Below are 23,761 nucleotides of genomic sequence, written 5' to 3' on the forward strand. Positions count from 1 at the left end.
CGGTGTGTTAGAGAGTGTTTGTCTATTTCTTTGTGTGCTGCAAAAATCCCGTGACACACCACGAGGAAACTGTGTGCAGTATTGCCACGTGCAAGCACGTGGTTCGCTCACCTCATTGGATACGAAAGAAAAAAAAGTTCAACCCGCAATTCGGTATCTGGTGGAATTTCATTCAAGATTATGATTAAATATCCACATTTAGACGGTGTAGGGTTTGCAACAGTGAGGCACATTGAGGCTTCAACCATACGCCCTATAATCAAGCTCCCACGCACAGTATACCCAGAACCATGTAACGTTACCGTTGACCTTTTACCGCGGTACTTCGCTACCACATAACCAAGCGGCGCAGGTGGCCTCGGAAGCGTGTCCACGTGATCGCGTGTGAACGGTGGCGAGACGCGGGGCAAGCGCAGCAAAAGCATTCCGCTTTGCCGCATTTCGTTTCCGCCTGCCAGAAACGTACGGAGCGAAACATATGGAGCGCGACGAAACACCCTTTTTGTTTCCGTTGGCTAGACAGGCCGAGGACGAGTGAGTGCATTCCGGGGCGAGATTCGGTGTTCCTGCAGTTCTCGTTCTTCGCCGCCAGCCAAACCATCCCTCTACTCTGACCGCCAAGTGGAGCGGCCGCCATGGCGTGACACGCGGTCACACGCGAGGAATGAATGATTTCGCACTACCCAGTTGGTATGCCTACCCTACCCAGTAGCAGTGAACGATCGGCTGCGACCATAGTGTGGGTTGTTGGGTGAAACGTGATCGTGTGTGTGTGTGTGTATATGTGTGGAAGGAGCAGAGCTGGGAACGGAGGAAACGGATGTCGGATGGGTGCAAAGTCACGTTATTTTCCACACGGTGCCACAGCAAATAGGTACCCCCTCCCTAGCACGTTTTTGCTGCCATTGGGAAAAGGCTAGTGGGTGGGAGATAGAGGAGGGGGGAAGGGTTCGCACTACCACATTTGCGGATCTTTATCAGCCTCTCTCATGCCGGTAAGCCGCGTTAATGTGCGGGGCTGAGAGACTGCGAAGAGAGGCAATAGACAAGACGAGCTAGGGCAGGGTTTTAACGAAACTGTTTCAATTGTTAGAATCAACGGTTGGAAGAAATAGAAAAACCATGTACTCTGAAGAAGAAAAAAAACGGTTAGACTGGAGATTTTTAGACTATTAGGAAATGCTTGTTTATGTCAGCAGTTTATGTGTCATACTGTAGTACCGAAGGGTAAGGTACAATCTCAAAGGGTTATTATATACATGGTAAGGGTAGAGACCGCGGTTTTAGAACCTCATTAATTCAATAAAGATACATTAGATCAGCTGAACAACATATCTTTTTTTTTTGAAAATGTTTTCTTTGTACATGTACAATCTCAAAGGGTTATTATATACATGGTAATGGTAGAGACCGCGGTTGGAGGATCTCATCAATTCAATAAAGAAAAATTAGATCAGCTGAACAACACATCTTTTTTTTGGAAAATGTTTTCTTTTAAATAACGACGCATTATACAGGCGTATCGGTAAATGTGGTGGTAATCATATATTGCAATTACAAACAATATTTTTAGTATCAATTATTTTACTTGTACAAAACAGAAAATTGGCTGAAAGCAACAATTACAAAATCATGATTTTCTCACACGGTAAAATGTATTTAGTTTTTACTGTTAAACTCAATGATGAAACTTTGCATTGAACTAATACGTAAAAACTACCAATACAATTTCATGTAAAAATGAATACAGGTAGTATTGTCTTCTATTAGAAAATGAGATAATTGAAAAACGATATACTAAAAGAATTAAAATTCAAACAGGGGTTTCAATAATTAACAAAGATAATTATAATTGTGTAATTGTAGTAATTGCCTTTCGTCGTTTGTTCGGTGCTGCCTCACTACCTCCCTATGAAACGCGATTGCAGTTATTCAATCTTCACTCCTTAAGCTTCCGCCGCCAAGTGTTTCAGGCTTGTTTTATTGGTGGCTTATTACTTTCTGCTACTGATGCTCCTGATTTACTCTCGTCCATCTCGCTGTATGTTCCCTCTCGTTCTCTTCGTCCACGTGATCCTCTGTCAATTGAAACACGTCATACTCTTTATACTTTCAATGACCCTCTTCTGTCCTGTTTCAGGTTGTTTAACCACTTTTACTATCTCTTTGATTTCGACTCCTCTCTTAACTCTTTCCGTAACCGTATTTTTTCTTCTAATTCCCTTTAATTATTCTCCTTAGTTTTCTATTACTCTCTTTTTTTTTGTTTTTGTTAAGTTTATGATAGTCTCTACGCTCTAATTTTTTTTTTCTTTTCTTTTTTGCTAGGTCAAGACTAGGTTAGTTAGGCTTAGTTTTTCATGAATTATTTTGTTTATTTGTTAGTATTAAATTAGTTTTAAGTCTATTATATTTAGCCTTGATGGCGGATATTGTATGAAATAAATGAAATGAAATGAAATGAAATAAAATAATAAATAAAAATAAAGTTGATTTATTATTCTTGGCATGAAGATAAAGGTAGGTATGAGTTTAACAGAGGGCGAACTGAACGGCTGACATGGGCCCTGTTGATTTGGGAGGGATTTGGAGGATCGTCTCAATACCCTCCACCCCGCTCACCATGTACAGCGGGGCTTCAACTCTTCTTACCACTCAGGGCCTCCGACACTCATCACTGGAAAAATTGCTTATAGCATAACTAAAACCTCTAAATAAACGGCAATAAATTCATAGTATTGTATTTATAATATATTCATTGAATCCCATGGGAAATGCACCAAATTAAGCTGTTGTAAACATTTTTTTTTTCATTTTAATGTAGAGAATAAAATAACATGATGTTTAACATATTCTAAAAATATGTATGTCTCGTTTATCAAACGGAAATAATCATAAATCAAAATTTACAGAAAACTTATGTTGTGTTGCATTGTCAATCGAGATAATAAAAAGTTGTACGTTAAAAATTAAATGTTCAGCTCAAAGTTCTAATAAAAACAAGTACATAAATAAATTAATTAAATTTAAATTGGTCATTACAAACTATCATACATTCGATCTACTAACCCTGCAACCGAGCGGGAGCGAGAGTGAGAGCGGAATTCCTTCTCGCATTCTTTACATCGCTGTATACGCATCACAGCCGTGTGTCGGAAATAGCGAATGAGCGAGCGAGAGAGCGATGGAGCAAACGTGTACTCACGCTGGGCTGTGTAAGCGCTTGCGTATTTACGTGTGTGTGTGTGCGGGTGGAGAGTATTTTAAAAATGACAGTGGCGAGCGCCCGCCTCTTTTCGACATTCATCCGCAGCTTCTGGCGTAGTACACGTGGTGTGCGCAGCAAAACTTCCACTGACCAGTCCGCGACCGCTAGTAGCGTTTCTGTCTTTGCCGTTCCCTGTGCCTTTACCGCAGATAGTTGGCCGGATGTCCGATGTGTGTAATGTGCGCTGAGTGAAGAGGAAAAATACCCCGCAACCGTTTCGCTTACAGGCCGCTTTGCCGGTGTGTTTTTGTGCTGCAGATGCACCATCAGTGCAAGTCTGTCTAATGAGCAAATCAGTGTACTGAAAGTAAGGCGTGTGGGTGTTTTGTTGAAAATAAAAATAAAAAAAATAGCAGTGAGAGTATGTGTTGAAGACCAGCCGTATCTAAATGTGTGCAGTGTGCGTCTAAGTGAGTGTGGTGTGTAGGCATTTGGTGCAAGCTACAATTCCGGTATCGCAGATCTCGACGAAAGTGCATTTGGAGGTTTTTTCGGAGGCAGCAATTGAGTTCTAAAACTTGCACAGTAGCGCACCACGAGTACGGGAGAGCTGGAGGGGAGCTAAAAGTGTACCATTCCATGTGGATGTGATTATTGATTTAAAGCAAAAAAAGGGAAGCAATCACACGTGTCGGCAAGTGAGAGTCTATTTTCGTCCGATCAGCAAGAAGCCAGACGATTCTGTGGTAGTGTATGTGTGTCTGTGTTTGTGTGTGCAAGTTTGTTCATTTGTGTGGTTGCCGTACAGTGCCAGGAAGCGTTGTTCGCGGGAGAGTAAATAGCAGAAAATCAATCAAAAAGAGCCGCCAGTTTAGAGCGAGGAACATAGCCAGTGTCGCCATAGTTGGTGAAAAATCAGTGAAATTCCGGACCCACCTGTGAAGTCCTGTGCTGGACAGGAAGTTCCGGTTGGGTAGGCGTGAGCGAAAGTGAGAGAGTCACTCAAAAGGCAAAAGGGAAGGCAACGCTGACCCAATCCTTTTTAGCGAACGACTCAACGTCCCCGAAAACCGTCTTCATGTATAAGTTCTTCGTGAATTCCAGTGTTAAGTACATAATCAAGTAGAAGCGACTGTTCAATTGCGCGAGAGGCTGTGTGTGTGTGAGAGAGAGTGTGTGCAACAGGAAGTGGAGTAAAGGTCAAATCAAAGGAAAAGCTCACCCTTGTGTGTACAGCAGAAAAGGCTCGTGCGAGACGCACGTGCTAGTTTTCCCTAGAGAGAAAGAGAGAACACTCTCCCACCCCAACTGGACACAGCTGCGTGTACCGCCACGCAACACTTTCCATTTTTCTTCCATTTTCCATTCCGACCGTACCCTCCACAACGGATTTCATGTGTAAAGCGGCAGCGACCGGGAAGAATACGCTCCTGCTCGATAACAACAAACGTGTCCGTTCGTTTTTCCGCAAACCGCGCTACACGCACTTCTGCTCCGTCTGGTACATCATAGAGGGACGGTCCGGCACGAGGAAAACACCGCACGACCCGTTTGTCTGTATCGCTCGCACTACCACCCGGTCCAGCAGCATCCGTGAAAGCCCGTAGAAGCTGACTCCGGCCACCACCGCCCTGTTTAGAACCTAAAGCAATTGCCTCACAGCCCTCGTTCAGCACTCGTTCAGTGTAGTTCAGGATACTGCCTGTACGCGCCTGTACCGACCCGACGAGTGACTTCGAGTCGCAATACGCCTAGAGACGGTCTCTGGTTTTGAGGTAGCGGGCAATACGCGCAGTAGAAGCAAGTGTCCCAAGCTGTTCTGAAGTTTTCGTGAAAACAACAAACAAACAAACGGACGTCTCAGGTGGTGTTGGCCAACAGCTGTGCCAGCGGACCTTTCCAGTAAAGCGTGAACTTTACATAAACAGAACAGAAATCTAGCCAAAAAAAGAAAAAGCAACATAGTACCAGGGCGTGCGATCAAGGTGCGAAAAGTGCAGTGCTAAGTTGGTGGCAGCAAGTGCGATCACTTTTCCCGTACTCGTAACGTTCGAGAAGTTGCAGCGCAAAGCGGAACCCAAGAGCACCATGGAAGCGTACTGGGAAGCAGCGAATGGTCATGCACCGCATTCTTTGAAATACGAGAGGTAAGTCACACACACACACTCGCCGGGGGCTGCTGCTGCGGATGATCTGTGCGGGATAGACCAAGACAAGAAGTCGCAGCGCGATGCTGCGAGGTCCGACTGGCGCCTCGGCCGTGTCTAGCGAGCGCTGCGGAGCAATGTGCGTGAAGTGCGGTTCGTGTACTAAATAAATAGCGCGCAGCATATCGAAGAAGCTCGCCCGTCCGGTCCGGGGGTCCGTTGCATGATAAATTCTTGACCTCTGTCAAGGTTGCTCCCTTACCATAAGAGGGAGGCGGGACGGGACCGGACGCGAGTATGGTTTGCTGGCCCGTTTGAACATTGGACCGGTTTTGTGCCGCGAGGATCGAATGTGCTGACACAGAGCCGACGCACCGCACCTCAACAAGCGTCCCGTGGCGTGTCGCGCGTCCCATGTGTTCCGTTGGTGTGCTTACGGTGTGCGTTGTATTTTTATCGATTTGATACTCGATTTTAAACTGCGCGAACCAGCTAACCGAAGACGTTTTATCGCGAACCGTGCATTAGTTCTACATTGCTAATGGAGAACTGGGAAAGTTCGATACTTGTGCGCACCCAGCCACACATAGATACGCCAGAAAAAAGCAAGAATTTAAACAAGCATTGGTTTTTTTTATTCAGAACGAACGACTTGGGCCGTAGTGCTTAATCATTGGTTGCTTAATTTGCATGAAATTTAGAACAAACTCAGTGGCCTACCTGTACCTTCATATACAGGACATTAAAACGTTTCGCGTTTAGCAAGTACATCAGTTGTTGACGACGTTATTGATGACTTATTTGTGGTGCAGCAGGCAACAATCCCTATACCCTTCCCGAACGCGCGACAAGTGGTCACGTGTGAGTGGAGAAGGGGTTTAATAGTACCGACGACCACCGACGACACACCGATGGCCTCGTCCACTTCCCTGTTTGCAAAATCAACAGCAAAAAGCACCACCCTGCTAGGTGCTAATCGTGTACCGTGAACCGATGAGCAAAAGCCCTCTTGACTCGCCTGACGTCAGGTTGTTCGCCGGGTGGTTTTTCTTCCTCTTTGGTGTTTAAGCCAGCGCTCGCCCCCAGGCCCAGGCTTCAAGTGGCCCCGGAGGAATGTGGTCCTAATGCAAACAAATAGAGAGATGCCCGTCGATAACAAAATGAGGCTCTTTGTTGTGCCTTTTCGCCCTCCCTGTGCTGATGTGTCTAGCTGATGATGTCTTGCAGGGCTTGGAGTGGCAAACTCTGGCAAACTGCATCAAAGAGCTTACTCAAAACGTACCTCGTCCACCAGTTCGCTATAGTACCGGGTGCTCGCCATCGGTACTCGCGGCTAGTTACCGCGGCTGGCTTATCAACAATGGGACGGAGCTGTCTGTGTCGTTGTTCGGTTTCGGTGTATGTTGTGGTAGATAACAGTCCGGGGTCTCGGTGTGCGTGCGACCGACGAGCGAACGCACACAAAGCCAGAGTGGGCCGTCGGAAACGTGGCCAACGCTAACCGCGATCCGCTGACCCCTGTGCAGGTGTCGCCCTGGTACAGTATCGGACATTAAGATAGGACCCTTTTTTTCAATGCACCGTGCACTTGTTTTGCCACGTTACTCGTGTTTGTGTGTGTGTATGTGTGTGTGTATGTGTGTGAGTGTGTGAGTGTGTGTGTGTGTGTTTGTGTGTGTGTGTGTTTGTGTGTGTGTGTGTGCATGTGTGTGTGTGTAGTAGTAGAAAGTGAGTGTGCTTTTTAATGTGTATTTGCAAGTGCGCGGGTTTGTGTCTGAAAAACATAGCTTGCCATGATGTCATATTGCGTTGAAATTATTCTTATTATGTGTGTTATCATGTGAAACATTGTGCGTTTACACTTGGATAAAAACTAAAGTTTGCATCGACAGCAGCCCTTGTTCCTCGGACGAAAACGCAGGTGTGCTGTTTCATGAATGTGAATGCGACACCGGTGCGAAATGGACACACGCACAATAGCAATGAACTCGGCATTCTCTCACAGGTGTTTCTCCAGTGCACGCCATTGAAAGGCCTTCGTGCATCTCTGCGTTGCACGTTGTGTGCGAATGGTAAACTTTGTGCGTGCATTGAGCTGGCGCGCAGTTGTTCTTTTCAATGGGCGTTTTGTTTCATGAGCGCGGCAGTATTCTGTTCTCGATTTTGAAGGGAAGACGCTTACTCGCGTACTCGTTGATAGTTTTTATCCATGCGATGTTTTCGCTGCTCGACAACGATGTAATTCATCGCGTATAGAAGTAGAACGCAGGCAGAGCACGGGATCAGCCGTGTCCAAGTTTTTAACCAGCGCGTTCTTGACGGTCCAAGCAAGCAATGTTAGTAACAATGGGTCGAGGTAAACGTTGTACCGATTATCAGCGCCATATGTAAAAGCGAATGGCTGCTGCTGGCATTAAGCGCAAAAGGATCGAGTTCGTAATGGAACGATCGCGCACTTTTGTGGCAAACGCGCTTCGGACAACCGAAACGTGCTTAGACAACTGAAACGCGCTTGGACAACCGAAACGCGTAAGTCCACCGGTCGTCCTCAGAAGACCACGGCGAAAGAAGACCGTAACATTGTTAATATATCGAAAACACACTGATCGTGAGGGCGGTGGTCCTGCTTATCACACCAAAAACCTAACCCAAAACACAAAAAAGCTACTTACAAATCTATCCGAAACGACCTACTTGTGAAACAAACACACACATCAATACACATTCAAACATACATCCACACACACACACACATGCACACACACATACACACACACACATACACACACATACACACACACACACACAAACACAAACACATACAAACCACACATAAACTTGGCCCAACGGGTGCACGGTGCGTTAAAAACCCAATGCCCTATCTTTCTGTCCGATACTGTACACCCGAACTCCATTTCCGCTCGCGATAGTGGTCCAGTTCGGTCACGTAGGCTTTCACAAGTGGAAGGCCAGAAATTCAGCTGGATTTGGGTTCAGGACTTTGCTTGGCAAAATGAACGATTTTAGTTGTTGGGGTTGTTAATACATGCGGTTTGATCTGTGGTTTGAAGCTACGAGACGTATGCGGTGTGTTGTGGAAGGAAGAAAAGAAGAAATTACAATGTTTACAATGGTATGCAACAACTTGGCAAACGCAAAACCTCAATCCCCGAGCCAAGTTTATCGGCTGTCCAGTGATGGGGATGGAAAGACCTAGAGCTTGGCCCACAAGTTGTTGGCTGCTGCTGGTTGTTGTTGACACGATGCTATTTCTGGCACTGATAAGAGTTCATTCGCTAACCGTCTGGGCGGGTGAAAAAGGTTGCGAAGAAAGAGAGCCAAGAAACAACAACAATGCATGCCTTTCTCGCCTCAATCATCATAATAGCATACAAACACACACACACACACATGGACACCAACAAATTGTGATAGAAATTGTTATCACGTGTGGCACACGGGTACGAAGCAGCACACATACAAATACAAGATGGCCCACCATCGAGGGGGTGCGATGTCTGTCTGGTGTGTGTTAACTGGTCCGGGCAAAAGGGCGTATGTGCCGCTGCCACCCAGTGCATCGGCCGGGCCCCAAGTCCCGTGCCAGACAAGTGGCGCTGTGTGCGTGTGCGCTGGAAGAGAGGAGCGCCTGTCTGGCGTCCGCGCTGTGTCAGGTGATCCAGACCCGGCCCGAGTCGAGTGCCTGCTGTGTGATGGGTCCAATCATGGAGCAATGAGTAGCACTTGTTTACGGGTCCGCTCATCCTCTAGCTGTTGTGGAGTGCATAAAGCTGCTGACGTCCAACAGCGAGAGATTGTGTGAGGCTGTCGCTGCGAAGCGTAATTTCTAAGAGCTCTAGAGCCTCTAGAGTGACGCGGCTTGACCGTATTACAAAGATCTTTGAGGTGTTTAACCTCACGAGGAAGAAGCATTGAAATAAAATCGACACAATCGTCACCGATAAACGTGATCCTTAATGCGCCAAACATTGGAAACGGAGCAACCTCTGGAAACTAATTCCTGAAGGGTAAACCGAAATTGAAACGCTGCTCCAGAATCACCTGGCTAACATCTTCAAGCCCAATCGAAGGATACAGTTGTTCCGTTCACGAGTGCGGCGACTACTGTGTGCGTGGCACACATCGCAATTCCGCTGATTACGGCACACGCAAACTGGCAAGTAAAGGCCAGTGGCGAACGGCAAACAACGCCTACCCCCCTCCCCTCTCCGTCATAATCAGACAGAGCGAGATCTTCCTCGAGAGCAAATTGGCTTGTTGCTGTTGCCTGCTGCCATCGTCGCGTTAACACCCCGCGCACGATCACGTGATCAACGCGCATGAGTCAGCCCGCCCGTTGATATGGCCGTGGTAGGACGCGCGGCAACACGTTGCAAACTGGGGGGTGCAGCGTCCCGTTAGCTCTCTGCTGGGACAGGAAAATCCTACGTCGCAAAATACCCTTTCCAACGCCCTGGCCCGATGTGCTAATGTAGTTGCAGGAAATTTCGCATTTACGCATCAAACATTTATTTGGGAGGGGGAACGACATCGGAGTGAGGCAACGTCGCGCTTACGGGTGCTTATCATGGTGAAAAAGGGGAAGCACTTGCTAGCGAGCAAGAAAGAATGGCGGATAGGCTTTGGCGATAAAGCATGCAAACCCCTGACTGGTTCGCCGCCCCGTCTCACGTGTTCCAGTTGCTAGATAATGCCGCGAATCGCGTCAATCAATCGATAAACGCGGGGCGAGTTATATGTCTGGGGCGGGTTTTACAAAAAAAAAAGAAAAAAGAAAACTAGACTGATGAACTGTTTTGATGCAATGCTTTTGATACGCTGATAAGAACCAACCGGAAATGTACGGAGCTGACTGTGTTTTAGTATGTCTGTGTGTGTGATTTGCTTATATCTTGATCGCTTATCTGGTTCACCGCACCGATCCCTGGTGGAATGTTGTGGTTCAGTTGCAAAATCGTTCCTTTTGGGTTCATGTTTCAAAATCCGTGCTAATTGCAGACGACGCTGACCTTACCGACTTACCAATGTATTTGCAAGTGCTTCCGAAACGCCTCAGATGTAACGAAATATCGCATCATTTAAATTAATTTCGCTCGGCTCTAAAGTGGCAGCAATGATCCGGCTCGGCAAGCTACAGCTGACTTGAGCCGTGCGAAGCACAAGTAGCTGATCTTGATCAACACATGATGTGCTATATTTAAAAGCAGGATGCTATTTTTGCACGCATTTGCGCCCGATCGAGCATAAAGTGCGTGGGCGGGGCAGGGTGAACATTGTGGGATGTGTATATTTGTGTTTTCCCTTCACCGTAAAAACCCAAATTCCTCGTCCCGCGCCAGCCAGACCAACACACACACACACACACTCGATTCGGGCAGAGTGAGCGCCAGTTGGACAGATGGGTTGGGTGCTCGGATGGCGTGAGATTTATTCATCTGTTTTCGTCGAATGCTCTCGACGTTTTGCTGCCGCTGCTGCCCGGTTTCGACATGGCGTAAACGTAGAATGTCCTACCAACGGAAAACCACTGCCCGAATGACCACTTGGTAAACGCATTGCGCACGGTGGTGTATCGTAAATACAGCGGGAATCGATTTTTGCACAAGATAGTGCTTTCTGCTCCGATTAGTTCGTCACCGCGGAGGTGAACCGTACCGTTTTGTCCTTCGTGCAGCTTTAATTTGACAGTCAGTAGCAAAAAAAAAGAAGCTCCTAAAATTATTGGTCACTCGACGGGATGCGGAGATGCAACCGAAATGCTTCGAGCTGCGTTGTTGCCGACGATGCTTAGCAACAGCATTACGATGCGAAACTTATCGCACAACGCGCAGCCACAAACAGCCACCCGAAATCAAACAAAACAAAACAAATGTGCGCGTGTTGTCCACTGTGTGATTGTCGTGTACCAAATTCTACTTGCCTCCTACTCCTCTCCTGCACCCCCCCAAATCACATGAGTAAGCATAAAAAAAGGTAGACAAGCATTATCACGAACTGCTTCTTAGCGCTTGCGTGTATTCCTATTTTGGACGCCGAATCCGAGCCGATGGGGTTCTGGATCGCCGAGAACTGGACTGGATGGAAGATGACATTACGACCCAGCTACGCCTGTGAAAGGGACGCGATCTTTACGTCATGCACGGCAAAGGTCACCGAGGTCTGCACCGGTGGGGGTCCCGGTCGTCGTCGTACGATGATGGAATTTGCGAACCGAAACCAAACTCGCGCACCAGTTGAATCTCCTAGAACTCTCGCATTTCCAGCTGGTACGGAAAGTCCGTTTCCTTTCCGCCTGCCAACAGAGGTCAACGCTGATAGTGCAATGCTGACGAAGATGACGAGCATGTTTTGTTTTTCCTTCTACCGTAGTGTGACATACGCCATTGCTTTGGCCATTGCAAGTGTGGCGAAGAAGTTACATTTGTTTGTTTGACCATCATTCGATTCAGGTGGTTGGCTGCATCGGCGTTACGATCGGCTTGGCACTCCAAGCGCAACGACACTTTATTTATAGTCATGTTTTACGCAACTCATTTTTAGCAAGTTGTTTTTTTTATTTTATCATGATCATGTATAATTTTGCGTGCGTTTATTTTTAGCAATGCGCTTGTAGTGACTTTGTCCCGCAACAAACAAAAACAAGCGCTTCAAGAAATTTTGATAACGTATATTTGAAACGATGACGGATTTGTCTTGTTTTTTGCGCCCGGGTGTAAATTAGCTAACTATCAAATTGTCAGACTTATATTAAAAACGGGTCAGGGTGGACCCGTTTAGCAATGCAGCTGGAACCATTTTTGCTTCACAAAATGGAGGAAGAAAATGGGTTTTTCCCCCCGAGTGCCGGTCAGCTTACCACGGCTGCGCCGCACAGCATAAAACACATCCGGCACGGCATGATGCTAGGGCCGCGTGCCGTTCGTGTGCACACTATTTGCGTCACGTTTCCGTCACGCGATGTGCTGCGCGTCAAGGTGTGGTGGGTGGTTTATTTTCCACCGCTTTTAAAAATACAACCATCCAACCCGATGCCGTAGGGGGTTTCGCTGGAATCCTTGGGGCAGGAAGGAAAGCTGCCGCTATCTTTATCCTTGTTCGCTGGTCAGTGCGGCACGCTGTGTTAGGCTGTAAACGATAACATGCCAACGCGGTGACGCTATTCCCGATGGGTTATAAATACTTTTGTTCAACACATCGCTATTAATGTTTTATTACTTGGTAAACCATACTAAGCGTTTGATTGCTGGCAAATGGCTAGGTTGCAGGAATAATACTTGAAGTATCGTGTTTTCTTTTCCTGCTACTATGCAAGACATAGCAGCGTTGTCTTTAGTGTGCTTGAGCAGCTGATAGAGCGCATCATTGAAGGGAATATTCCCAAATATCGTCGTTCTTCGTCCAGACATTTTTCCGAAAGACTGCGTCTATGGTGCTTAGCATCATTGACTACTTTCAATAATTAAAGAAAATGTCCTCCTTTGAGGAGTCTAACTCAATTTAGTCTATTAAAGTTCTAAAATGAATAATGCTTTTGTAGACTGCCACTATTAGCGTCCGACACGAACTTTTCAATCCAGCACCAATTTAGTGCCTCTATCTAACCGATCGCACTCAACCCCCATCCGCTCGCTAGAGCCTCCAACTAGACCGGTTGTTGTCGTTGCCGCTGCCAGTTGCCAAGTGAACCGATCGCGCCCCAACCCTTCGTGCACGGTGGACGCAGGCTTTGGGGAGGCGGGAGGTGTTTGGTGAAAAAAATTCCGTCACGTGTACCGGCATGTGTGTGTGAGCGAGCGGCTCGCTGCGTCCGCTCAGTGTGGTGGGTTTGTGCCGCCGCTTTCCCGACAGCAAATTATAGTCTGGGTCATACGTTTTTCCAGCCTTCAACTCCGTAACCTCGTAACCGTTACTGGCACGCCGCACAACAACAAACAGCAAAAACCTATCGCTGTTCAACAGCAACACACACACAAGCCAAATCGTTCGCCGGAAAAGCCGATTATGCTTCCGCAGTTGCGATGGAGACTGCTATTAGGTTGCTGCGGCAGCAGACTTGAAGCGTTTGCTCTTTTTTTTTTGGTGTTGTTGTTCAAGCAATTTGAACTTCGTTCTTTTTGAGAAGGATTTTTGTAAAGTTCTGTAACTCTCTTTGCGGTGGTTATTTCTGAGTCACAAAGTACGTTCAATGTTTATAATACGGTGGAAAATTGGTATGAGATCACCGCAGTGCATAGCAGCTGTTAAAACTCCTAACGGTGGAGGCACATGCCCGACGAAACACGTGTGCTAGAGAAACCACCCATTGGAGGCGATTAAACAAATAGTTCAAAATTTCTATCGTCTGATATTGCTCCATTGAACGCTGTTAACACGAAGAAGATAAGTTAACCCAAACCTCCACGGTACATGTGTGTCGCATCGCAAAAACAATCTAACGTACGAGTGAATGGTGGATAAAATAACTCTTCGCAACTCATCTTGCCATTTAACTACGGACCAGTGATCACGTTTTGTAAAGCTTTTTTTGCAGCGTGTTGTGCAAACGGTCGTTGCTGGATTTTTAAACACTTTTTACTCATACCACGTTAAAAAGAAAAGATAAAGAAGATCTAGCGGAGGAGCAACAAAAAACACACCCATCAAACACACACACACATATTCTTTATGTGCGTACAGACTGGTCGATTAATATGTTTGCGTTGAATCCGCACATGTTTCGCGTGGTCACCGCCCCGACGATGCTGGTCATGCGTGCCGTGGCTATTTTTAGCGCGACTCACGAGCCGCTCAACAACACTTTCGGCAGGAAGTATGGGGTGCGAAGTGCGAGGAAGTTCAAGACAAGAGGAAGACGCAAGAGCAACATCTACCAACCAACTAAAAAAAAATCCCCAAAATACCACATGATCGCTGTGTGGCGCACTGGCAACACTGTTGCTGCCGTCTTGCCTCTCGCGCGATGGAGCCGCGCAAGTGTGTCGCACGAACACACACACAGCACACGGGATGGTTTCTTCGGTTGGCTTAATTCGTCTCGCCTATCATTTTTTGTATTCTTTTTTTCTTGCTGCTTGCTCTTATCATATCTTTCGGCTACTATTTGTTTAGGTTTTTACGTGCCAACGGCTGGTACCATCCCGTCCACGCAAGCTCCGATCCGATCTTGCGGTCGGAATTTTAATTTCGCATACCACCTCTATGGAAATGAGTTGAGCGTTCGCGTTCTCGCCGCAAACCATCGTATGCTGGTCAACGCGCGTTTGGCCGCCCTCAAAGCACCGGGTGGGGGAGCGCTGTGTTTATGCTGTTTTGCTCCGTGGGAGAACAAAGAATGTGCATGCATGCGATGACGGCGGCAAAAAAGGCAACCCCGCGCTGTCACACGTTGACGCAGAGTGCGACAAATACCACGGCCCATACCATGAATAACACCAGTTGGCGAACCGGTATAGTAAGGTTTTGATGCGGTGTGTGTGCGTGTATTATTATTTTTTTTGTTTGCTCCGCTGGTCTGTCGACCGCGGGCACGACGACAACAACGGTACGACCGATTGGTGATCAATTTCCGCGTTCGCATTCGTTTGGCGCTCGCACGATCGCACGCTTGACGAGTGAGTTGCGTTAGCGGATGGACAAAGGCACTGATTGATAAGTGTCTAGTGTTCACAGGACCCGGGGGGGGGGGGGAATTTTGGGTGATTTATAATAAATCTGATATGATGGCCCATGTGTGAAGGTTTGAGATTTTTTTTTATAAAAAATTCTCTATATTTTGTTTAAAAAAACACCCCAATTATATACAATCTAGTAGGATTTGAACTTCTCATGACACCTCCACCGGGAGAGAAGTGAAGGGACAGCTTTAAGCAGCTCTTTTGTAAGCTAATACACGCCCGGAACGTTAGTCTCAGGTCGCCCCGACCTGGCGTGGGGAGAGTGGGGCCGTGGGACCACTCGAACGAGACGCAACCTGCGCACACGGCAACGGTGGCTGATCGCAAACAGGCACGGGCGCACGTTTTTGCCATTTAAAATCAATCCAACGGCGTCATCGCGCGATCGCAAACGTTGACCGGCGAAGCTTGGGGTCGGGGGTTTCTTCGCGCGGGTTGGGACGGGTGCTGTAAGAGGGTAAGTTGTTTCTTGATTCCGTGCTCCGGCAAATACCGGAGACGGGTCGGTGCGTACTGGCTAGATCTTGAACTTCATTTTGAAGCACAGTTACTGGGCACGGTAAGGTTGGCAGTTGATGATTCAACCCGTTAAATTTAGTTGTCAGTTAGTTGTTGTTTTTTTTTTGCACGATCCGTTTTAATGCTGATCAATCCGGTTCAACGAAAGGATGTAGATCAGTCAGATCATCTTCAATGGGCTGAAGAATATGAATAACGTTTTGGATGTGTTTGATTGTAACATTGGGCAAGAATGTAGTGAAACAGAAGATACAAATTCCCTCGAAGGCAAGTATACAACCCAATGTCTTAGCGTCAGTTCCCAAAACAAGCACCAGTAAGACAACCTTCAGCCAAGAGTACAAGTTTGTATGAAAAACCTTCCACCGTTGAGGCATTGAGGGCCAGCGTTTCGAGTTAAAGTAAACACACGGTAACCTCCACCTGGCAGCCATCCTCCAGGAAAATTATTTCCGTCCTCCAACCAGAACCTTCCGACCGACTGAAAAAGTCAAAAGAAAATGACCCAAGAATGTACCATGTGGCTGTTGCATGGCACCTCGGGGTGCGCTAAAATGTTTACATCGCACACTGGCCAGAAAGGACAAACACTGCCGCCTCCCTGCCACCCGTTCCGTGCCGATGGGCGGATACTTGCTAAAGATATTTTCGCTCGCCATAATTACCATCCCTCGGGCCTGGGGTGGCCAATGTTGGGGCGTGTGGTCAGCTCACCCGCCAAATGTAACATCACGTGAGCATTCTTTTTCCCTTTGGATCATTGTCGTCGGCTGCTTTCCTCGCAATGTAACGCGGCGAGAGTCACGCACAATGACGGTGCTGGTATTTCCATCGCTCGCCACTTTTATTTAGCAACACTCGAACGAGGCCAGCCGAGCATTGGAGATTGATTAGCGTTGGGATGAGTTTTATTTTCTTCAAACCCGTGCTATATTTACTACCTCCATTCCACCACTCCCTGTGTAATCGTCTCTAGTGCCAAAAAAAAAGCAGATACACTACCAGACTGCTGCACATGTGCGTTAGTCTCCTTCTCGCGCTCCAAGGTTGTGGCCGGTACGAATGTTTGGAAACTCGCCCGGGGCTGCGGAGTGCTGCTAAATGGTTGTGTCCACAAGTGGACGTAGCTTCATAAGCCCGTCACGATCAGCTAGACACGTGCATCGATGCTCTCTTCTAGAAGATCGACAAATTGATTTAGCTCATTCGAAAGCACTTCGGGATGGCAGGTGTGAGATGATTTGTAAACAAATACACCACACCGAGCTGCCTAGTGTTTGGGAGGAATTGAAAGTAAGCTGGTTGGAAACGTCACTGCTGTATCTTTCCAGTGCCTGCTACCAATCAAAGATAGAGTGCTGGCGTATAATTGAACCATGTGGTGTGGTATGGCGATGGTTTCAATTTTCCCGATCTCGGCAGAACCGGTACCGGCAGCGCAAGTGTCGGAAGGAAGTCGAAGGCTAACTACTTCCCTGCACGTACTGCATGTACACATTCCAACCTGTCAAAACGACGAGGGCCGTTCGACTTTGGACAAGCATGTGCTCAGCTGTGGCTTGAATGCCGCAAGTGTAGTACTGATATGATCATCAAAGTCCATGCGCCCGCATGTGCGTTCTCTCTGTGTGGCTATAAATAATACTCGTTCTTGTAGTGGACCTGCCCTAGGGCGAAGAATTTTTCGAGCCTTGCTTGTCCTAAAAACCTACACAAACAAGCTAGAGTCGTTGGTAATACATGATCTGGAAGTGCACATATTCAAACAAGAACATCGCATTTTTGGTTCCAGTTTCGTCTACACACCTGTTGTTATACTCTGGAAAATGTCCTAAGCATGAACTTCTGAGGCCACATCAATGCAGCTGGTCAACGGCAATCGATCGTCGTAATGCTTTGGTTTCCAGCAACAAAAAATGGTTTGTTTGTACATTACAGCTCGGTTGTTACATTCTTTAAGGATCGATGGTTGAAAAAAGCAAAAACAAACCGGTTCACAACATTGCCGTGTAGGAATAAAAAAGAAACAGAAACTCCCAACCGTTCGTTCGGGATCTTGTTCGATCAGTTAGTATTCTTTGCCCGGTTCGAAAAAGTGCTCAAATTCCCCCCTCTCATTCTGCATCTCACGGAAAAGCGCTCGTGACGGAATGCAATCGTGCAATAGGGACGGTTGGCAATTGCAGCCCGCTTGGCACGTAAGTTTGAACGGGGTTGGAATCGGTTGCAATTTTTTTCTTCTTCAACTTTTGCCCGCAACGAGGGTGGGAGAGATTAATTTATGTCGATAAAGGAGAGCTGCGGGCGTGCAAATAGCAAATCCAAAGCAAAGCGCGAAGGGATTACCGGCCCGAACAAACATTGTCGCCAAGCGGGGGAGGGCCGGGGTTGCTTGCACAAACAGGAAATCCATCAGCGATCTGTGGGCTCGTAGCGCTCGGTAGAATGTAAATAAATAAATAAATTAATATGATATCTTGTTTGCCTGCACTGCGCACAGCCAAGTGCAAGGGGGGGGGGCTTGCGGTTGGAGCGTCTAAGTGAGCGGAAATGGTGGCCACGCTTAGGATGCACAGGCAGGCTAACTTTGTGTCGGTTCGGTGGTGAGAACTTTGCTAGAAATGGTGCGCTCGCTCGTACGTTGAGTGTTATTGAAGTTTTTTCGCTTCGTTTCAGCTGCATCAAACATAACGGAGACAGTGGTTTTGCATTGGGATTAGTGATGGGTAAAGTTGGCAAAAATCCAGAGTCGACTCCGATCCGACTCCGATAAATTCGGAATCGACTCCGGAAGGTAGGTCCGCGCTGCAATATCCGGAGTCCGGAGTTCGGAATCGTCCGAAAAGGCTCGGAGTCGTCCGGAGTCGTCCGGAATCATCCGGAGTCGCCCGGGGTCGTCCGGAGTCGCCCGGAGTCGTCCGGAGTCGTTCAGAGTCGTTCGGAGTCGTCGGAATCATTCATAGTCGTTCGACTCCAAACGACTCCGGACGACTCCAGACGACTCCGTTAGACTCCGGGCGACTCCGAACGACTCCGACTCCGGGCGGATCTAGTAGTTCCATTTTGCCGGAGGTGGAATCGAACTAACTATAGTCGGAGTCGGATTGGAGTCGTGGGTGCGCTCCATACAGCACATCCCAATTTGGGATTGAAATTGAACTCAGAGCGCGTTTGCAACTTTCTTCAAGATTGGTTTGTTTTGCGACCAAACAATGCTCACGCGAATCACTTGAAGATTGTGTCTGTTTTTCTATTGTTGAAATTCAATTCCTGCAAAACTCATTAGTTGTAAAAAGAAAGATTTTTAAATTGATTTCGTTATAATTTTTTAATGCTGGATTAAACCGACGCAGAAATAGGGTGTTAAGGTGTTATGCTGTAACGAATGATTAAAAATAATGTTTATATAAAGAAAATGCTGTCTAATAGTTTTTTGGATAAATTAAAATTTTAGAACATTCATTCAAGTACACAAATCAAACATTTGTAAAGTAAAAGTTGCTCTCACAAAATGTCCTATAAAGAACGGTAACCGGCACCATTCGTGCGCCAACAGTGCTGCCATGTCAGTCAAGTGGTGACTGCTGTTTCGTCGGCATGCAACGCCACCGATCTGCGTTAATCGTGATCCATCATCGTCCCAGCTCTAGCGGATGAGGGGCGGGGGTGAGGGCCCACTCGCGCGAGCTTAGCTCTCCTCGCGGACGGCTTATTGGCCGCATGGTGTATGTAATTTAACGGCGCATGACGTCGGTAGATCCGACGCGACACATTCAAACGAGAACGGGGCGAGCAAAACTGAGAAGCTATACGGAAAAAAGTTTAAGGGGGAGGGGGGGGGGGGGTGGACGGGAGAGAAACACCAACAGACACACCACGCCGCTATCACGTGCAGGAATGGGTTGGCGTGCCAGCAGCAACGTTTGTGCCTGACGGATATTTATTTTCCGTGCTGTTGTGTGTGTGTGTGTGTGTGTGTGTGTGTGTGCATGGTTAGGGGGTGTTTTTTTGTGTGTACACCAATCCCTCGAACATTCGAACGCCTGCCAGAAGAGAGCAGAAACGCAGCACGCACCAACACAAACACACACACCCGTCTAATGGGGTGGTACCGCCTTAGCGAACACTTGTTGCCCGACAGCGAAACGCCGCCATGGCACACATTAGGGGAGCCACTATGCGCCGTTTCGGAGGGTGGTGGCCGCACGGACGGTTCCATGCGGTAGGCCCACCCCGGTCTGTGTGTGTATGTGTTTGTTTGTGCGAACGTGGGTGTGTTGACGAACGAATCGAAAGAATTCTACACCAGCAAACAGCGCAAACAGCACAAAGGCGCGCTGCTGCGCTGCTGGCGTGCTCGTAAATGCGGAAAAAGAAAGAACGCGCGCAGAACGGTGGAGACGGCCGGTGGACCTGCCCGCCGACCATGGATGGCTTGTGGTGCGTGGCGCGCGGCGGGTGTTTTGGGTGGTTTTGTTTTGCTCATTCGCTCCCCCGGGCCTGCACGACTCATTGCACACGCTTGGGTGCGATGCAGCCGACACGTGAGTGCGCACTTGCGGTGGTGATGGTGTAGCGCGCGGCCACCGTGCGGATTGCTGTTCGCTTCCGCGTAGGAACACGCCAATTGGGGTGGGGCAGTGTTGGATTTGTACTATCCGTCTGCACCGTGTTGGCATATAAAATGTGTAGGAAAAAAGCATTTGGAACACATCAAAACCAGCTTAAACATGATTAGGAAGCATAAATGGATTATTATCCACTGCTTAACAGTCTTACTTTTGAGTAGTGGCATACTTTAAACAAATAATGAATTTGACAATGCCTCGGAGGAAATGCATTACACTCGAAGACGTGCACCAGACCGATCATCCACGCTCAACGCAAATAAAGCAAGTTGCATAAAGTGCACACAAACGCAAACCTGTACACACACACACCGTCGTTGTGTGTACGCGTGACAAACGCAACCGGCGACACTTGCCGTGATGCACTTCGCTGGCGGCGGTAACCTTCGACGAGTTTATTGACGTGCACACGTCCCGTGTCGCATCGCTGTCATCCCACCATTGGTTTCCCCTCTTTCCCTTTTCGCATTCAGACAAACGCACGTACAACTCGCGAGAAAATTCACACGATCTCTCCCTCTCTGTCTGTGGGCCAGGTTGTACGTAGCCCGGAGCTGGCGGATGCAAGTGCAAGAAGTGCAACTAGCAGGAGTCACGTTACGAGAGCCAGCGCGTTACCATCCCGTGTGTGTCGTGCAAAACTTCCCTTGGGCAATACAGTGCAGTGGGTAAAGGTAAAGGGCACTAAGAAAGACGACGATCGGCCATTGTGCCGAGACGTTCTGCAGCACATGGCGGGATGGCAGATTTATTCTCGCGAGACCACTTCCGGATCCGTCCCCATGGGCCGGTGAACAAGCGGACGGTGACGTTAACAAAACTGTATTTACAGCTGTGTGCGAGCAACACGTAGCAGCAGCAGCAGCGGCTGAAGAGTCTTAATTCAATGAGGAAAATTAAAGCAAAAACAAACGAAAACGAACTGCCCGCCTTAGGCGGAAGACTGCGGAAGAAATAGTTTCCTACTGTGCTTTTTTCTTACGCTTGAAAGCAACAGGTTGTTTTTGAGACAGCGTTTGGACTTGCGTTTTACCGTTCGTTCGGATCGTCGAACACAACCATCCACGGACATTTTTGGTGCGATCACGTGCCCAGGCCACACACACTCACACAAAACAGGACGTTCGATTCCTACGTACGTCATGGGCAAACATAATGAATGAATCAGTCATCAGTCGACGCACAATCTAGCAATGTCGTTTGTCGATTGTTGTTGCGATCGTTCTAGACGCTTCGGCCGCGCCCTTTCTATTTCCGAAACCGTGTCGTTTGTTTTTCTCTTATTTTTTTATATTTTTAATTTTAACAACCGTACCGTGACGCGCCTTTTTCGTTTGCTCTGTATCCTCGCGCATGGGACGTTGCGTGAGGTGGACCCATATTGTAAGGCAACTAAGGTGACCCGCTGGGAAGAAGAGTGTGTGATATTTTTGTGCAAATAAATGTATTGGATTTCATAGATATTGCAATATTAGAATGTTGGCTAATTAAAATAGTCACAACTGAGCAGTTGAGCAACGGACAGCTAGCAGAGAAAATAGCTTCCGGTATGTGGCCATAAACACACACACACATACTTTAAAATAATTCACGCACACACACATATATACACACACAAGACGTGACGGGTGCGCCAAGTGTCGGTTCCATTTTTAGATCATGGCCGCGCCTCATCAAACATCTTCCCATCGCTACCGACCGGCGCTGCAATGGAATCTTGAATCGGCATTAAACGTAGCTGTTACTGGGGACGTCGCCTCACGTTTGAAGAATGCTAGGCGTTATCCATCCTTGGGTAAAGGACAGTAGCTCTGTATTTCAAAAAATAGCCAAAGTTAGTGAACATATGTGCGCTAATGTTGACATAATAGCATAAATCTATTTCAGCTTTTTAGTCGTTTGTTCTAGTGAAACCGTAGATAAGCGTATACGAGGACATAAAATCTGAAGCTCTGTTCCTCTCCCCATTGGGGAAACAGCCCGGCTCCTCGTCTACATGTGATGAAGCGCCAGCTTTTGGTGGATGCCAACGGCCGCATTGGCTTTCGTGTAAGAAATGCCAACATTCAGAGCAACGCAAGGGGCTTCGCGGGTAGGGATCTGTCGCTACAGTTTTGCCAGCGCCTCTCTCGCACACGTTCGGTATGGCCCAGGAATGGCGGCGGCAGGCAGGGTCCGCTGACGAGTGTCTCTCGTTGGTCACGTTTGTTGGCATTTGCTCAAATAGTTCGTTTTCATTTGCCTTTTTTTTCCTCAACACTTTACAACTCTTGTGTTGTCTGCAGTGTGTTCGTTCGGGTGGCATCACCCCTAACCGCGTCGACTCTTTCACTCGCTCTCTCTCTCTCACAATCTCTATGTGTGCATAATTTTGAATGATTAAAAATAGCACACACGAGGCAGAACACCCCCAATGTGCACCATCATCTCTCTTTCTCTCTTTCTCTTGTCCTTATACTTCCCTATTTTCCTATCCCCTACGTGATGATATCCCATCGAACAGGACAACGTAAACGATCTGTATCCGTTCGCCACCGCCGGATGGTATACAACACCCGATACAACGTTTCTGAGCCTCGGCTCGCTAAGATGCGTGCCATAGGAAGCGAGATGAGAAAAGTAGTGAGTATACATATGTGCAACAGCACATTCTGTGGGGATTTTTTTTTGGCAACGGCGTCATTAGGCCGATGCTCTCCCGTGCAAAAGGTAACAGCACTGGCGGACTGGCGGCGTGTTTTGCCAAATCCGAAGCGCCCTCCCCCAACGCGCAAACTGCCCCAATCGAAACGTGGGGCAGTATGCAGCCTGCGAAGAAACACGTTCACGATTCTATTTTTCGTTGTCAGCTTGGGGATGGCATCAACAGCCGCGCAAAAAAAGGGAAACGAGTGCATGCTGACACGAGCGAATCTAGAGGGATGTTTGTGTTAAATTTTTTACAGGCGGCACGAATTGCGTTTGCCACGATGCCATTGATGGCTGACTAATGAATTTAGCAAATACAGAAGAAGGTCCAAAGGGTGGTACAAGCTGCGATTTTTCACTCTCTATATAAACAAAGCACAGATGCGGTAGATGCAGTAAAACGATGGGTAATCTCAATATTGATTGAAATGGAGCGTTGGAGGCTCTGTACAGTTCTAAGAGATGAAGAGTTTAGGCATTACAAGTCGGTTATTTAAAACACTTCCTTTACAAAACTTACAATTGCGTGCCTTAAAGTGTTCTTTGTTGTGTTTCTTGTTTAAAATTCAATAATTAAGCAAGCCGATGTCCGTACCGATACTAGCGCTGTTGTTTGTTCCCGTCCATTTCAAATGTTGGAATAATACAGCGAGACGATCTGATGCGACGGCGCTGGGTGTAATTTATTTCGACGCACAGTTAAGTGGGAAATTTATTCCATAGCGCCGTGCGGTGGGCCAGAACATCTAAAAAAATGGGCTACACAGCAAAAAAAACATAAATGTACAAAAGCAAGGGAACAAAACATGTGATGTGGAACCCCGTTAAACTGTTTACAAGTTAAATTGTATGAAATCTTTCTATGCTCTGGAATGA

The 23,761-nt window shown here is 47.4% G+C and overlaps 1 protein-coding gene across 1 annotated transcript in view; it reads left to right on the forward strand.

Moving 5' to 3' along the window:
* The first annotated feature begins 3,135 nt into the window (after positions 1 to 3,135).
* The window catches only part of LOC1271580 (transcription factor cwo), a 28,148-nt gene continuing 7,522 nt past the window's right edge, over positions 3,136 to 23,761 (forward strand). The window contains exon 1 of the mRNA XM_061640759.1: positions 3,136 to 5,355. Within this exon, the coding sequence (XP_061496743.1) occupies positions 5,297 to 5,355 (59 nt within the window). The 5' untranslated portion in view covers positions 3,136 to 5,296. The remainder of the gene's footprint in view (positions 5,356 to 23,761) is intronic.

Source organism: Anopheles gambiae, chromosome 2 (genome assembly GCF_943734735.2).
Source record: "Anopheles gambiae chromosome 2, idAnoGambNW_F1_1, whole genome shotgun sequence".
Classification (NCBI taxonomy): Eukaryota; Metazoa; Arthropoda; class Insecta; order Diptera; family Culicidae; genus Anopheles; species Anopheles gambiae.